The following is a 17718-nucleotide window of genomic DNA, read 5'->3' as shown; positions in this document are numbered from 1 at the left end:
GGATCAGCTTTGGATAAGAGTCGGGATCTCTTGGAGATGGAGGCAGGGGCTGTGTAGGTGCCTGTGTAGATGCTCATGCTGCTCACCCCATGAGTTAGCATGCCACATGTTCATTTCTTAGAATTATCAGTCTGTGCTGCCTGCATTTCAGATAACCCCCCAAGAGGGGAATTTCCTCTAAATCACTTGTCTATTACTCTAACAAGGAGCCCTGGTAGGGTGGCCAGGGTCAGATATCAAGGAAGTGCCTGCTTCTGCCCTGGCATTCAGTCCAAGCCTGTGCCTGAGGTCTGGCTGCCAGTCTTCTAATGGAGGCGAGCAGACACCCTAGCTGTGGACCAGGCGCCCAGTGGGAATAATTAGTTTCCTTCTTGCCGAGCTTGCAAACTGCCCCTACAAAGTGGCCACACTAAATGTCACATGGGGGTAGTGCTTCATCCCACGGCTGGCCCCAGGGAGTGGAAATGTAATCTGGAGCCGTGAGCAGACACTGAATCCTTCTGTAGACACCAGAGCCAGGGGCCACAGCTCCAGTGGCTCCTCTTGGGGGCCAAATCCCAGTCAGTGGCCTGGATAGGAGGGATTTCCGTTCAGAATCCCCATAGCTGTGAATTCCCAGGACCCCTGGGTCGTTTGTGGAACACCAGTGAAGTCAGCTGTGTCTGCAGCCAGCGCCTCCCAGGTTTGCCTGTGGTTCCCTTCCCAGTCCTTTCTAGAAGCGGCTTGTCTTTTTTGTTTTGAGTTACCCCAGAATCTACCTATCTCACTTCAAGGGTGACAGGAGACAGGGAGGTAGCTCTTGGGCTTACCCCTTTCAGAGGGGGGCTCTTCCTGTATCGTGCTTGACATTTTCAGTGCTTGTTTTAGGTGCTCTGTGCGCATTTTAAAATTCTCTCAGCCCAGTTAGACACAGCATAATTTCTCATGCTAGAAGGGCAGAAACAGTAGAAGCAAGATAACTTCCCCTAGGGAACCCAGAAGGTGGGATTTGAACCCAGGTGTAGTCTGGCTTCAAAGCCAAAGTGGTGTAGCTACTGCCACCCAGTGAGCTGCACAGGATTAGGCTGAGAAGGAGAGGCCAGGGAGAGGTGGTGACTGCACACCTGGTTTGCTTAGGATGCTCTCAGTTTTTACTCCTCATTTGGAAGCAATTTGTAGCAGCACCACTTCCCTTTTCCAAGTTGCCCAGTTTTGGATAGTACTTCATGGGGGATTCCACTTCTTCCCTAGGTTCGGAGTCTTCATTAATCAAGTGGGCCCAGAGCTCCTGCCTCTCTCTGAGGCTGAGCACGCGGATTCCGGATGGGGAGGAAGGCTTGGGACTGCCAATGTTCCATTTCTATTATGCGGTGCTTACCATTGGAGAGGAGGAGGATACCTGTACCTTGGGCCTCACCTGAGCCTCCTGCCACCCCACCCCCTCCCACCCCTGTCTCCATACAAGGAACAGAGAGAGACTGGGATGCAGTCATGGCAACTGGCGCGTGCGCACGCGCGCACACACACACACACACACACACACACACACACACACACACACACTGTTCTCTGCTACAGCAAATAAAAGACAACAAAGCAGACATTCTCTCAGCTGCCTGTGGGGCAGCTTAGTCTAGGGAGCCAGGCACAGGGGCCATCTCTGACTGTCACCCCTCACATTACTCTCTGAAGGAATGGAATAACTGCAGCTTGGGTCTGACTCAGCACCTAATAAGTTCTCTGAGTCAGGGAGGGTTAAGGCTGGCTGGAGGCCAGGTCTGGGGCTCTGGGTGGGTGGCCAGACTCCCCATCTAGGGCCGAAGTGGGAACTCCTGGGTCTGTCCCACTGTGCTGGGACCCTGGGATGAACAAGCAGGGCAGTGGAGGGGGCCAGACTGCCCTCTGCCCCTAGCTGGGACTCCTCCTTGCCCTGGCCCCTGCCTCCCCCACCTCCACCCACCCAAGGCCTGGCCTTGACCTTGCTGGCTTTGCAGGGAGGGTGTGACAGCCTCTGGGTAAAGGGACCTAGCTGCTGCAAAGGCATTTTCCGCTTTCTAAAGTAAACAATCAAACAGGAAATTAATCGAAAAACCCACATCAACGGAAGGTTCAGGTTGTGATTTTCACAGCCCCAGAGCCAGGAAATTCAAGGTTATAGTTCCCATAGCAACTTGCCTGTAGAATGAGTGGCTGCTGGGTTGGAATAAGACCTTGAAGAGTCAAGCAGGCCTGTCCTCTGCCTCCAAGGAGCATCCCCAGCAGCACGTCTGAATGTCTCAGCTAGACTGCTGATCCGAAGTGGGACACGATGCATGGGAAAGCGGCTAGGTGTATTCTTGGTGTTCACAGTAAAGGCCTTTGAGCTGGTGATCATAGATTTCTGCCTACCTCCCAGGCTACATCCCCAAGTGAGTGGTGGCTGTACTGTGCCTATCCTCATTCACAGCCCTCTGGCTCACTTACTGCCGTCTCCAGTCTACCTCAATGGTCTTAGGCTCTTCTAATCATTGACCTTGGCCCCATTCCATGGCTGTATCTCCTCTGAGAAACTTCTCATTTGAGTGACAGGCCCAGAGGCTTCAAAAGCGGCCCCCAAGATGACACCCTCTTTCCTGCCCCACACTCTTCTGCAGGATCAAATAGACAATATCAAAATATTAGCTTTGGGGCTGGAGAGATGGCTCAGTGGTTAAGAGCACTGATTGTTCTTCTAGAGGTCCTGAGTTCAATTCCCAGCAACCACATGGTGGCTCACAACCACCTTGGATGAGATCTGGTGCCCTCTGCTGGCCTGCAGGCAGAAGACTGTATATATAATAAATAAATAAAATCTTAAAAAAAAATATTAGCTTCGAAGGGCAGTGGTGGTGCACGCCTTTAATCCCAGCACTCGGGAGGCAGAGGCAGGTGGATCTCTGTGAGTTCAAGGCCAGACTGGTCTACAGAGTGAGCTCCAGGGCAGACTCCAAAGCTACAGAGAGAAACCTTGTCTCAAAAAAAAAAAAAAACCAAAAAAAAAAAAAACAACAAACAAACAAACAAACAAAAAACAAATAAAATACTAGCTTCATGTGCCTTCATGGCTCTGGCGATGATAATAAGGTAGTTACTGAACCAGAGGCAAACCTTCCCCCTTCAAGTGGGGGTAGGAAGGAGCTGGGTATCTTGGGTGGGGTTTTCTTTTGTGTGTATACAGAGGAGTCCCCACTAGACAGGAAAGGACAAGAGGGTGTTGGAGCTCAACCACTGGCTGGAGGAAACAAGTCTGGAATCCTTCCCTAAACGTAATACTGTCCTCCTGATACGGCCACTGACAGCCCCCTGGCCTTACCAGTGGGGCCCAGAAGAGGAACACTTTCCAAGCTGTAGCTGTAGCTTCCTGGGCACTAGGCCTGTGGCAGAGGGCGCCCAGCCACCTGCCCAGCTGCCAGGCTGGCTCTTTAGCCAGGGCCTGAGGTGAGCAGGGCTGGGGCAAGTGAGAAGCGGCGCCTGCCTGGGAGACGCAGTGTCTCCCTGATTTCCTAACAGGCCCAGTGCCGTGCCAGGGCCCGATGGGCAGCTAACCAGGTCCAGCGTCACTTGCGAAACTGTCCTTTCCTCTTATGGAGTGAGCTTCCCAGGGGTGGCTATGCGGCTATCTAGCCACCCGGAGTCACTAGGCTGCAAGGGCACTAGCCAGGTCACACTCCTGCCAGCCCTCTCCTCCCTACCCACATTCCTCTTATCCGCATGCAGCAGCTCAGAGACAGCATGCCTCCTTGGGGAGCATGATGTTCCCTTTCACAACACCAGACAAATAGATTTAATCACTAGAGATGGCGGGGAGGTGACCTCAATAGAGTGGAGACTTCTCATATCTTAAACCTGAGGAGCCTGCAGCAAAGACGGTCACCCACTTGTGATAGAGGAGGTGGCTCCTAATGCCTAAGGGACCTAACTTATAGATGAGGCCCAAGATAATTTGGTGGGCTGTTCCATCCACCTTCCCCTGAATCCACCAGGATGAAGCTTTTAGGCTCTTTGTGGCAGGCCTACATCAACACACTGCAATCTGCCCTTCCAGATTCTATGGGAGTGGGGTGTGACAGTGACCAACAAGGACCATGAGGGACAGTGGTCACATGCTGACCCATTCTTCTGCCAGGAGGCATGCCATTTAGAAAGAAAAACCAAACCAAACAAACAAACAAAAAAACTTTAAGGGGCTGGAGAGATGGCTCAGGGGTTAAGAGCACCGACTGCTCTTTCAGACTGCTCTTCCAGAGGTTCTGAGTTCAATTCCCAGCAACCACATGGTGGCTCACAACTATCCGTTATGAGATCTGGTGCCCTCTTCTGGCACACAATGTATACAGATAAATAAATAAATAAATCTTAAAAAAAAAACTTTGTTTATTCTCTCCTACATGGCAATATTAGCTTGCTGCATTTAAGAATGAACATAAAAAAAAAAAGCCTGGTAATGATGGCACACACCTTTAATACCAGCACTCACGGAGGCAGAGGCAGGTTGATCTCTGTGAGTTCAAGGCCAGTCTGGTCTACACTGCAAGCTTCAAGACAGCCAGGGCTACACAGACAAACTCTGTCTCAAAAAATAACAACATTCCCCTCCTCCCCCGACACAAAAAAAAACATAAATGCCCATAGCTACCTGGATCCTATCAGGGTGATGGAGCAGGTCTGGTGGGAGAAGCCACACTGCAAAAGCTGGGCTGAGTGAGGGCTGTCCCATGGGTGACAGAACCCAGCTGGGTGGGTGGGTTAGTATGTAAGGCAGTAACTAAGGACCAACCAGGCAGGACAGCCTGGCCTGTGACAGGTAAGCTATGCTAATGTTGAGAGAATAATAGGGCAGTATAATTAGCATTGTGCTCAGAGTGGCAGGCACCCAGCAGAAGGGCAGACAGGCCTGGGCTGAGGAAAGGGCCTGGGGCCACTTGGGGACCTCGGAAGGGAGGGAAGAGATATGGTGAGGGCTCTGCCAAGTCCCAGAGACCTAGAGATAAGAGAATTTAATTGGCACCTGGAAATTTGTTTGGCTTTAGAGCCTTACCCTTAGCAGAGTAGAAATTTAATAATGGGGCGGGTGGTGCTATCATAGTTGGGACGATCTTTTCGGATGAATAGTCCTCAAGTCAATATTCTTTTTCTCCACGCCATCTTTCTGTGTTCATCTGACTGCATCTCCAGGAGATGAAGTGCTTAGCTTGGCATTTCTGCCACCTGACCCACATCCATCAGAGCCTGCCTTCTCCTCCCTTCTCTTCCAGACCTCTTTCTAGCCAAGCTCGTCTGTTCACAGGAGTCTGGAGCTGTCCTGTCCTCACCTGCCTCCAGCTTCTGACTGTCATTCCTTCGGTTGAGCACATCTTCTTCCATCAGGACCAACTTCACGATGCTCCTCTCACCCCTCCTTTCTACTTCTCTTCCTTCCTCCTCTTCTCCCTCTTCCCCCTGTTCCTTGAAGTCTTCCTAAATGCCTCCTCTAATGTCCTTGGCCAGAGGCTCACTATTCATGTTCCTGGAGACAACAATTTGGTTTCTCTTTGCCTCTGGTATCTGCATATGCTGGGTTTCTTCACATTGTTTATGCTGGATTTGTGCCTATCTGGTCCTCTTGGAAGACTAGAACATTGGGTCTGAAAGAAAGCTTGGACTGTCAGAGGCAATGTTACTACCAAGGGCCCCTTAGTGACCAAGAGGCTTAGAGTTTGGTAGGTCCTGCCTTCAACTTCTTCACAGGTAGGAAAGTATCCATCCATCCATCCATCCATCCATCCATCCATCCATCCTTCAACCCACCCATCCATCTACCCACCCACCTACCAACCTACTCATCCATCAATCCATCCATCCACCTACCTACCTACCCATCCATCTACCAATCTACCTATCCATCCATCCATCCATCCATCCATCCATCCATCCATCCATCCAATAAAGAAGCTCAGAGCCTAGGAGCTGGGTGTCTGGAATGCAGGCTACAAAGGAAGACTGATCCTGATCTTAACTCAACCACTCACTTAGACTGTATAACTTAGTGGTCATGTTATGTGGGCCTCAGCTTTCTAATCTGTAATGTGGGCATAGTAATATTCTCTTCCTCTGTGGATTGCTGTAGGGATGAAAACTGACACTCCAAATGGACCAATTGGAACAATAGCTAGTGTACAGCGAGCTCAGCTCCACCAGTAGCAGCTCATCACTCATCACTATGTGGACTTCATGGGGCACAGGGTGATGGTGTGGTGGCAGGCAGAGCTCTTCTCATCTATGTGGAGGAGGAGGAGGCTCAGGCAAGTCTTTACGAGGAGACACCTTTCTGGGGAGAGCAGGGAAAGAGTGGGAAAGAATGGAGAAAAGAGTATTCTGGGCAGGGAGGCTTCCCTCACCCCAGTGGTCTACAATGTTGGCAGAAGGGAATGGAAACAGGACGGGGGCACAGGGAAGGAAGCATGGTTAGAACACTGGTTAGTAATTCAGGTGGAAGGCCTAGCTGAGCCATAAAGAGAGAACAAAGTGAGTAGATTCAAGATAGTTACAAAAGTTGTCTACAGTCCCTGGGACCTGGCAGGCTCAGGATGGGACAAGTGAGAGGCAGAGACAGCTCTGAACTTAGATAGCTGGAAGTGGGTGGCCCTTCCCTGCAAAGAGGTGCCAATTTGGGGAGCAGGAGGTGGGTCCATCAGGCATTAGAAGTCAGAGGGGGTCTGTGGACAGGTCAGGGTGTAGGGTCAGGGAGATAGATGCATGGGTCTGGCAGCACAGGTCTGGGGTTTGTGTGGTTAGTCTGGAGGAGCTATTTATTGATCCTGAATAGCTCCTGGGATGCTACCTTCCAAACCACTGCAGCTATGGCTGCCTGCCCCTTGGCCATAGTCAAGTCTCTAGTCAACTCTCCCATACTGTACTGTGTGCCTGTGGCTCTGAGGAGGAGATCTGTACATCGTGAGCCTGTCTAAGGGTGCACCCACAAGTATGTACACACTCTGCTTGCCTACGCCCATGCTTCAGAAGTGACCAGGAAGGAGAATAGCTTCAGGGAGACACAACAATCAACTTTATTTCTTTTCATCTCCATGTTGGCAGGCAGTTGGGAAGTGAGAGTCCTCTGAGGACCAGGAGGGAGGAGTCAGGAAGAAGGCCTGCCTAGCCTGAGCAAAATCCATGGACAGGGGCTATATGGACCACCACTCAAGCTGTCTGGATGAAGATCTGGCTGGGCCATGGGAGCGTGGAGCTCAGAAGAGGTCCTGGCTGAAGAAGCAAAGGAAAGTCCTCACCATAAAGGAACCTCCAGGGTCCTAGCCTATGGATCATTTAGACCAGAGGCACTCAGCCGTAGGTGCCTGACATTTGTGTCATATAATTCACTGTTGTGGTGGCTTCTTGTGCAGAATACACCACTCTATAACATCTTCTCCACCTGATACCACTAGAAACCCTTAGTAGTGACAACCCCAAAATATATCTAGACCTTGCCAAATACTCACAGGTAAGAACCCTAGCTGCTCATGGAGTAATAACCAGCACACCTGTGCCTTCTACTTTTTATAGGGCATTTGGTCTACAGAGCTAAGAATAGCTTTCACATTTTTTCCAATTTTTTTCATTTTTTTTACATGCCTTGGTATCTTGCCTGCATGTGTGTCTTTGTGAGGGTGTCAAATCCCCTGGAACTAGAATTACAGACAGTTGTGAGCTGCCAGGTGTGTGCTGGGAATTGAACATGGGCAGGTCCTTTGAAAGACCATCCAATGGTCTTAACCACTGAGTCATCTCTACAGCCCTGGTTTCACATTTTTAAATGGCTGAGGAAAATGCATTTGGCTACACTGTAAAAATGATACAAAACTTCCCGGGCGTTGGTGGCACACACCTTTAATCCTACCACTCAGAAGGCAGAGGCAGGCGGATCTCTGTGAGTTCGAGGCCAGCCTGGTCTCCAGAGCGAGTGCCTGGATAGGCTCCAAAGCTACACAGAGAAAGCCTGTCTTCAAAAACCAAAAACCAAAAACCAAAAACAAACAAAAAAAAGATACAAAACTCAAATTTCAGTGCCCATAAAAAATTGTGCTGTGATAAGTCATGCTCATTCATTTACATTTTATTCATAAGTCAGGCCTGATGGCACACTTGTAGTCCTAAGGAGAGTGAAGCAGGAGGGTTGCTAGTTCAAGTTCAGCCTAGGCTACATAGTGAGTCTCCAAACAACAACAGTGATGGCAAAGGTAAAATCTAAAGTGCATCATCTATAGCTGCTTTTGAGCTATGACAGTTGAGCTGGAGCCAAAACAGTCCTGTGGCATTGGTAAATACGAGTAACTATCCCTTATCCAAAATGCTTGGGATCAAATGTATTTTGGATGTCTGAGTTTTTTCTTCTTCTTCTTCCAATTTTTGAATATTTCATATCCCTGAGTTATCTTGGGGATGGGACCCAAGTCTAAAAATGTGATTTATGTTTCATATATACCATATAGATGCACAGCCTGAAGATAATTCTATATAGCATTCAAAATAATTTGGTGCATGAAATAAAGTTTCATAGTATGGAATTTTCCATCTGTGGTTTCATGGAGGTATACAAAAAGTCTGGGAATTTAGAGTACTATGGATTTTCAGATAATGGATGTTTAACACATATGTTGGACTTAACAGGGATCATGCTGTTGGCTTGGTGAGGCAGAAGCCACCCAGGGAGACAGCATGTAAGGAGACTTCTCTTTTGAAAGTCTTGGCTCTACACAGGAGAGCAGTGAAGGGTTGCTGGAGGGGGATGTGGGATTAAGGGCGGGTTTCTCCCCTTGAACTCACTGATGTGAACAAACCACCACAGAGTGGGTGTATGTGATATAAGAGATAAGACAGACTCATCAGAGGGAACCCTGGGAGGAGGTGAGGAGGTCTGGTTACCCTGGAGTTGGGGCCATGGCCCTGCTGAACAGACTACCCAAACGAGGCAGGACCCAGGCATGTCTCCTGGACCTGTCAGGCAGTCTGCTCAGTCTGTGGGCTCGTAAGAGAATTAAAGCCAGCTGAGGCTATGCAAGCACACTTAGACAGCAGCTTGGGATAGGAAGAGAGACACTTAAATCTGGCTTTTGGATTATTTTAAAAACTTACACTATTATTTGTCTTTATGTAGAAATGACTTTCTTCAGCTCAGTGCTAACTTGGTAGCGAAATTACAGAGTGAGTCTGCAAAGGGGCGATTTTATAACATCTTTTTAGATTTTCTCAGTTGGACATCTTTGAGAAGACTTTTTGTTTAAATGTAACACATGCAAAAATGCGCCCAAATTCTAAGTGTTTGGGTGTATTTCCATAAAGGGAATGCCAGGTCAAGAACCAGAGTTGCCCTTAAAGTCAAGGAGCCCTTCCCTTAGGTACTGCTGCCTGCTGAGGCTGAAGCCTGGCCCTGCATTTGGGAACACCAGTTTTATATTGAACCTGAGGCAAGCACAGGGGTGCTAGGGGCGGTGGTGTCTAGTCTGTTGCCTGGCAGTGGTTTTCCCAGCCCCACCTGTTCTCAGCTCCAGGTTCTTCCTGGAGCATTATCAGGTTCTGGGAATTGGTGGGGCGAGGAAGGAGTTTTAGTCCTGGTATTTCTGGCTGATGACAGAAATTCAGATCTGAATGAGACATCTCTAATGTGCCCAAGGACACATGGCAGGGAGGGCACGAAGCCAGAGACTCTCAGCTCACTATGGATTTTTTTTTTTTTTTTCATGCTGGAATGAAAGCCAGGTGTTGCACACGTGAAACAGGTGTTCTATCACTAAGCTACACCACTCAGCCCCATGTTTAACTTTCTTGGCAACACTGAACCCTCTGAAGATTGATGGAAACTAGCTACCTCTCCTAGAAAAATGTACACACACAGGTTCACAGGTGTTCATATCCAAAATCAGTGGGTTCCCAGAACCTGAGGGCCGCACTAGAGTACCAAGTATGTGGGTTTAACACTTTCTCACGCTAAATCATCAGTGTGAGGCAAGCATGGAGGGTGACTGCTCCATAGGTCATCAACACAGTGATGGTGTCCTATGTCATCTGGAAGGCCATGTGCCTTACGGGCAACTGAATGGTTAAGGGATAATCCTGGATGATTAATAAAGATACGAGAATGTTCTCTACCGGTGTCTTGGACACTTGGCAAGTTAGATTTCTCATTCCTGCAAGAGCTAGGCAGCTCCAAGGGTTCCCCCACTTTACTGATGAAATGGAACTTGCCACAGGTCCCAGAGAACACCAACAGGGTGGGATCTTCAAATCCCGTTAGTCTAATGATCTGATGTCGAATTTTTCATTCTATTGCCTTCCTCTTAGAGGGCACTTTCAGCTCTCCCTGGGTTCTGCCCTGCAGATCCCCACAGCTGGCCAGAGTTTCTCATGTAGACAGTTCAGTGTACCCAACTCTGCTTGTGGGAAATGACTCACCGGAGCCCTGCAGTACTGGGACTCCAGGGAACACATACACACTTCCTGTGTCTCAGATAGAGCTTTGGGCAGTGTTAGCTGGCGGGGCAGATCTCTGAGAGTAACTAGAAACAGATAGAAAAAAACCAACCCATCTAGTTCTGAATCCCTGGGAAGGAGGAGTCACTGCCTGGGTTCACATGACAGCCCTGTCACCTGGGCTTTAGTTTTGTCATCTACAAAACAGGGGTTGAGAATTATACCAGGATGAGGTCCTTCTTGCTATAGCATCTGCACGCCTGGGGACGTGTAAATTCTCCCGATGACAGTAATTCTCACTTTAATGTGTAGTTAGTTAAAAACTCCTGAATGGGGATTTCCCAGTTGAGAACCACAGATCTAGATCAGGGTAGGTAAACTACAGCCACAAAGCGGATCTGGCCAAGGCTTGTTTCTCACAGTTCATGAACTAAGAACAGTTTTAATATTTTTAAGTAGTAGGGGAGGAATTTAAAGTCCCCCTCCTTCAAAAGACGACGCTGCGATACATACAAATTACACACAATGCAGATTCCAGTGTCATATGAGGCACAGCCACAGTTCCAGCTGCTCCTGAGCCACAAAGGACAGTTGCTTGTTGTACTTCAAGGCACAGGGATACGGTTGGACTTGACTTTTGCCGGTTGGTCCACAAAGCCTAGAATATATTTAATATATGGTTCTGCTGTTCTATATGTTGTATTGGTAGGTTGATCTGTAGAAAGGAGAAGGGAGGGGAGGAACAACGAACCACTAGAAGCCTTTTGAAGCCAAGGGAGCCCCCTGCTCTGGGCTGAGCAACCCTTAGCCTTCTGCATGTGGCGGTCCTGAAGGTGATTTTGAAGGCTTTTATTAAGCAATCGAGACCTAATGATATGCGTATGCAAACGTGAAATTTCACTTCTAGAGGAGGGGCCTTGGGTGGAAGTCCCCTGCCCTGCCCGGAGGACATGATTCAGGTAGCTAGGCAAGCTTTAATTTATATGGGGTTTTCTGAGTAGCAGACCTTCCCTACCCCTTTCAAACAGCTGGCTACCCTTTTCCTTCAGCAGTATCCACTTTTCTCACCTCTCCTTCCCCAGTGTGAACGTCCCTGGAAGGGTCACATACCCTCTAACCCCTAAGACCATGGGCTGAGCAGGAGTATGAACAGGTGGACAAGACATTTAGCAGTGATCTTCATGGGAAAAGGTCTCCCTTTCAGAGCACTGAAGACTCCCCTGGTCCCCTACATTATAATCCACTTCTTCCCATCAGCAAGGGGCCACCGTTATTCCCCAGACACCCCTGTCGTCCGTCCATCTCCCCCCTCCCCCACCACTCCATGCCTTCGGCTTATAGGGCTAGCCAAGCAAGTCTTGACTCCAGCCCTGGGATTCCAGGTATTTCCCCAGCCGCACCTCATCTAATTGCTTTCCAGTCAGCTAATCCTTGGCCACGCCCTCCGCTTCAGCCAGGCCAGGCACTTCAGTGTGGCCGGCAGAGTTTCTGAGACTTCCCATGGCACTGGGCCAAGCCCAGGGAAGCCTCTAGACTCCCCTTGCCCAAACCGCATCCTCCCTGCCCTTCCCCACACCTCAAACTCTCCTCTGACTACTATTTCCAAACCAAGAGGAATGCAGGCCAGCCCAGACTCCAAGCAGCAGACCAGTTCCTTCCCTTCCTGTCCCCAGCCCCGAGGACTGGTCATATCTCCCTCTGGGCAAAGCACAGTCAGCCAAAAGGGGTAATTGTACCTACAGTTCTGATCTCTGGGCCAGTTGTTTTCAGCAGGGCTTCAGCCTTGATTCCAGGATAATTAGTTACTGCTTGTGTGTTTGCATTTCCACAGAGTGTTTGCACTTCCTAAGTCTAGCTTTCAACCCTTGGAAACCAGATTCAGCAAATACTTCTGTTTTAAGGGAGAAGGTCTGAATTACAGAAATGGTCACCCTGAGTAGTCAAGAGGGCTATGAAAGAATGGGCCAATTGTGCTTTCTCCACAGGGGGTGCAGTAGGGAGCCCCTGGCAGCTGCTGGCACTGACCCCACCGTGGGTTCTGCTCTGAGCCTTCTCATGAAGAGTCACCCAGGACAGGGCCCTTCTGCCTTTCTATACTTTCTTCCCACGTTGTCCATCAGGGATTGGAGGATTGCTTTTTGCAACCCCCGCCCCCCCACTGCCAGGACCTGGCTGTGAGCCTTGGGGGTCAGGGGGCATTCAGCTCTTACCACTCCCTTTTTCTGCTAGGTGCCCAGAGAGAGGAAAGCTGTAAATAGTACTTCTGTGATGTTTAGCATCCAAAACTGGACTAAGAGCCTGCTGATTCTGGGAGCTAGCTAGTCCCATTCCTGCACCAGCCAGTACCATAGCCACCATGTGGTTTGAGCACCTACAAAGTGTTTGGCCCAAACTGAGGGGTGCCTGCACAGTAGACTTCAAATACTTAGTTCACACACACGCGCACACACACACACAAAGAACATCAAAACTATTGATGGCTGAAGTGATCCCAGCACTCAGGCTGAGGTATGAGCATAGAGAGTTTGAAGCTAGTCTGGGCTACAGAGCAAGGCTCTGCCTCAGAAAAGAAAAAGCAACAATGACAACAACAAAAATCCATTGGTAACTTTTTGTTGTTGTTTTGTTTTTCCAGACAGGTTTTCTCGGTGTAATAGTCCTAGCTGTCCTGGAACTCACTTTGTAGACCAGGCTGGCCTCTAACTCACTGAGATCCACCTACGTCTGCCTCCCAAATGCTGGGATTAAAGGCATGCTTGTACCACCACCACCACCACCTCCTGACTGGTAACTTTTTACTATTGATTACATTATGTTGAAATTATAATTATTTGGATACCATTGATAACATAAAATTTTACCTGCCCCTGCTTTGGGGGGCTTTAAATGTGGCTACTAGAAAATTGAAAATTGCAGACGTGGCTTCCCATATGTTGAAACTGAACGTGGCTCCATAGCTGAGATTCTGTGAGAGCTACAAGGGTTCTTAGGTTTTCTGTGTTTGCCACTATGGCATTTTCTCCCAACCTCCCACCTTCTTGTTTTACCCTCCTTTATCCCTGACCTCCAAGGGGATCTGAACCTGAGGTTCTCCCTCTCACTCCTCTTGATGGTAGGAATACAGGGGTGGTTTGTGAGGCTTCCCTGGATCATCAGGTCCAGCTGACACACAGCAGGTGGTTACTTAATACTCTCCCCTGCAGGGCGGGGGTGGGTGTGGGTGTGTGTGGAGGTTGGATCCCTCCCTGAAGACTCCTGGAAGCTTTGTTGGTCTCCTCTGTTCTCTCCTGGTGACCCTGGCTCATGGGATCCTGACTTTGGGCAGATGAATTAAATCTCCCGTCTCCTAGGAAGTTTAGTGGACTCAAGTAGAGAAAAGGTTAGCTAAATGGAGCCAGATGCAGGCCCGAATACAGACAGCTGGGCTGAGGGCTCTTTCTTTGGCCCTGGTCACTGACAGTGGGCAGTCTACTTCTGAGTTTCATCTTTCTCTCCCTCTGGGTTCTGGGCTCATCTCTAAGAACAGTTTGCAGCAACCCACCATGCTTCTCACTTTGCCTCTTTAAGGTTCTGCCCTCTTTTCTGAGAAGCTTCCTTGAATTCCTTCCTGAAACGCTGACCACTGTCTTCTGTTCGCTCAGTCTAGACTTGTTATTTCGTTATCTTCTTCAATGAGTATTTAGCCAGTACCTACCGTACGTCAGGCACCACTGGGGACACAGCTATGAATAGACATATTTCCTGCCTCTAGAGTTCCCACGGTGGTAAAAAGCAAACAGACTAACAAAGAAATCCTAAGGTGACACCAAATACTGTGGGGGCTATGAAGAGAAAGATGGTAGACTGAGGACACTGACAGTGACAGGTAGCCAACTGGTGTGTGATGAATGTAGTCAGGACCCGTCTGAGGAACAGAATGCTAAACAGAGACCAGGGTGTCTAGAGAGCAGGCAAGCTGACTGAGATAGCATGTGCAAAGGCCTGGAGACTTACTTTAGTGGCTTCCTTCACTTTAGTTTTTCTTACTAAGAAGAACTTCATCTTGCACAACTAAAGGAAATTGACAAGCTCATGTTGCTTGCTGTTTCCAATGTCAGTTTAATACAGTTTTGTGTCATGATGGATGGACACAAACTAATCTTTATCAGTTTGTACGTCTTGATGTTTGGCAAGTGGTAGTTATTTATTTGTGTAAACAAGTTATGGAGTCATTCTGTCTTGGCACTCATCCCCAAAGTGGAGTTACTCAAGTCAGGGTTTGTCAATTATTTCCTGTCTTCACTTTGCAGAGGTGGGGTATACCTCAGACAAGGAGCAGTAGAGAGGGAGGAAGTTTGTTATTAGCAAACCTACTAAGTGCTGTAATTTAAGAAAAGCAGCCATGTGACTGGGTTCAAGCAGAGGGGTTTTTATTATGGAAAGGGATCATAAAAAGGGGAAAGGGGAGGGGGGAGACAGGCTTCTGGGACAGAGGCAGCAGGAGAGGGGAAAGAGGGGCAGAGAGAGCAAGAGCGAGAGTGAGAGATCGAGAGCAAGAGAGAGAGAGGGGAGGGAGGGAGATAGAGAGGAAAGGAGGGATGGAGGGAGAGAGAGAGAAACAGAGAGACACACAGAGAGAGATGGGAGGTGGGCAGGGCCCTTTTAAAAGAGAACACAGTGAATGTGCACAGGTGGTGCTTTTAGTGGCTGCAGCTGAGGGCATATCCTGTTAGAATCCCAAGGACAGGCCAGTACAGATGCCTGAATACTAACACTAAGTTACAGGTATTTAATTCTGCAACTGACAAGGACCCTGAAGGCCAGAGAGGGCAAGTTGCTAGAGTGTGTTAGCTTCAACTCCACCTTCTTTGTATGCACCCCTCTTGCCAAGAGCAGGCTGGTCCTTGAGGCTTCCTCTTCTAGGACTTGACATGGGCCTAGAAGTCACAGCCCTGACTGTACCTTACTGATACAGACCTGGATTCTAGCTGGGTCTGAATAGACAGAAAGGAGAAGGGATGAACCCTGGGTTTCTCTCCTAGGAGGACACATGCTCTCAATGGTGTTTCAGTCCTATGGTGGGGATGACACAGGGGAGTGGCATAGCTCAGGCTGACTGTGAACTGTGAGTCTGCAGAGCTAGTGCAAACCGAGAACATCACAGGTTGTGGACTGTCACCTGTGCTTCAGGCACCACCAGCTCTTAGCATGAGGGGCGGCTTCCTTGCCTCTGAGAATGGCTGGGCCCACTCCAGGCCACTGTGTTCTAGGAAATAGCAGTATTCCTCTAGTCTGTGCCCAGCCTACAATGACTCTGTCTTATAAAGCAACAACCCTGACTTGAGTTACTTCACTTTGGGGATGAGTGCCAAGACAGAATGACTCCATAACTTGTTTATACAAATAAATAACTACCACTTGCCAAACATCAAGACGTACAAACTGATAAAGATTAGTTTGTGTCCATCCATCATGACACAAAACTGTATTAAACTGACATTGGAAACAGCAAGCAACATGAGCTTGTCAATTACCCAGATGTACCAGGTATTTAATTCTGGTACATTACCTGAGAAAACAGAAGGATGGACTTGAACTCCTGAAGACTGCAATGGTGAAGACTGCAATATACCCAGGACACTGAAGAGTTACCTACTCACTCATCACAAGCCTTGTTCAGGAGGATTACCACAGCTAAGGGCTCCTGCCTCTGCATCTAGCGTAAGTGCAGTTTTTCCTGCCCCTGACACTCAGCCTACTTTAAACTGGCCTCGGAAGAGACCTGTCACGGGGACCCACACCTGACATCTCTGAGCCTGAACATCTCTGAGCCCCAGGTCCTCTGAACACAGAAGGGTTTGACCTTTCTTAGCTGCCCCGAAATCTTTCTCTCTCTGAGGTGTAATATGTGATCTGAGAGTTGATATTAGCAACTAAAAATATTGAAATAAGGGCTACAGGAATGGCTTGGCGGTTAAGAAGGGCACTTGGCGCTCTTGTGGAGGACTTGGGTTTCATTCCCAGCACTCACATGGTGGCTCACGACCACTGGTATCCTCAATTCCAGGAAGTCTAACAGGCACTAATGGGGAACACATACATGCATGCAGTCAAAACATTCATAAACATGATGCAGCCAGGCATTGGTGGTGCACGCCTTTAATCCCAGCACTTGGGAGGCAGAGGAAGGTGGATCTCTGAGTTTGAGGCCAGCCTGATCTACAGAGAGAGTTCTAGGACAACCTCCAAAGCTACAGAGAAATCCTGTCTCAAAAATTAAAAAAAAAAAAAGATGTAAAATAAATCTAGAAAATTTTTTAAAAAATCAGAGTAAAAGAATCTAACATTGCTAATGGCTAATTAAGTGAAATCGGAACTACATGTCAAATTATAACCAATAGTGTAGCTAATGAGTATATTTAATTTAATTTAATAAATAATTAATAATTTGGAAAGACACAAACATATCCATATAGGTTTCTAATATAATAGACTCATGACAACTTCCTCCTGCTTTCAGTCCTCATTATTCTTTTTTTAAAATTTAAATTAGAAACAATCTTATTTTACATATCACTCACAGTTCCCTCTGCTTCCCATCCTTCCATGTCCCCCACTGATCTCCTCCCCCACACTCCCCATCACTCCCCAAGGAGAGTGAGGCCTTCCATGGGAGGATCATCAAAGTCTGTCATATCTTTTGGGGTAGCCCTCCCCCATGTATTTAGGCTGAGAGAGTATCTCTCTATGGGGAATGGGCTCCCAAAGTCCATTGGCGCACTGGGGATAAATACTGGTTCCTCGTTATTCTTTTAAACTTAGCTTGCTTGCTCTCCTCTCCCGCCTGCTTTCCCTGCCTCACCCTCTTCCTATTCTTTGTCTCTCTCCCTCAGATAATTTCTCTGTGAACTCCTCAGAAAGTGTTCCTGCATGACACTGTAGTATTCCCAAATTTGTTGAGTCTACCCTGCTCATTTCCCTGCTGGGAAATGGTCAAGGTGTGTGTGTGTGTGTGTGTGTGTGTGTAGGGGAGAGTAACCCATATGTGGTTTTAACTACTCCCCAGAACTTACAAGTTGAGACAGATTCCAGTACACGTGTCTCTGAATGCCTGTGTTTTGTACCCACATTCTAGCAAGCTAGAATCCCACCCTTGCAGGACCATCTAGAAAAGCCCACGCCTCCCTTTAGCTTCTCGACATCTACGTTCTCATCTTGGCCCGCCTTCAGCTGGCTCTGAAGAAGTGGGATGGGGGGGCTGCTCTTGAAGTTCAGACATTAATTACCAAGTTAGAA

At 48.4% G+C, this 17718-nt stretch overlaps 1 protein-coding gene across 4 annotated transcripts in view; it reads right to left on the bottom strand.

Moving 5' to 3' along the window:
• Nucleotides 1-17718, bottom strand: part of Ctif (cap binding complex dependent translation initiation factor) — a 241089-nt gene that overhangs the window by 13278 nt on the left and 210093 nt on the right. Inside the window, exon 11 of one of the 4 annotated variants that reach the window (XM_027397922.2) lies at nucleotides 10957-11101. The exons of the other annotated variants lie outside the window; for them this stretch is intronic. Coding sequence (XP_027253723.1) covers nucleotides 10957-11101 — 145 coding nt within the window. The remainder of the gene's footprint in view (nucleotides 1-10956; nucleotides 11102-17718) is intronic. 4 annotated transcript variants of the gene reach the window in all.

This window comes from Cricetulus griseus, chromosome 2 (assembly GCF_003668045.3).
Source record: "Cricetulus griseus strain 17A/GY chromosome 2, alternate assembly CriGri-PICRH-1.0, whole genome shotgun sequence".
In the NCBI taxonomy this organism is placed as follows: domain Eukaryota; kingdom Metazoa; phylum Chordata; class Mammalia; order Rodentia; family Cricetidae; genus Cricetulus; species Cricetulus griseus.
The sequence above is the reverse complement of the archived record's forward strand: the minus strand, read 5'-3'. Positions and strand labels throughout refer to the sequence as shown.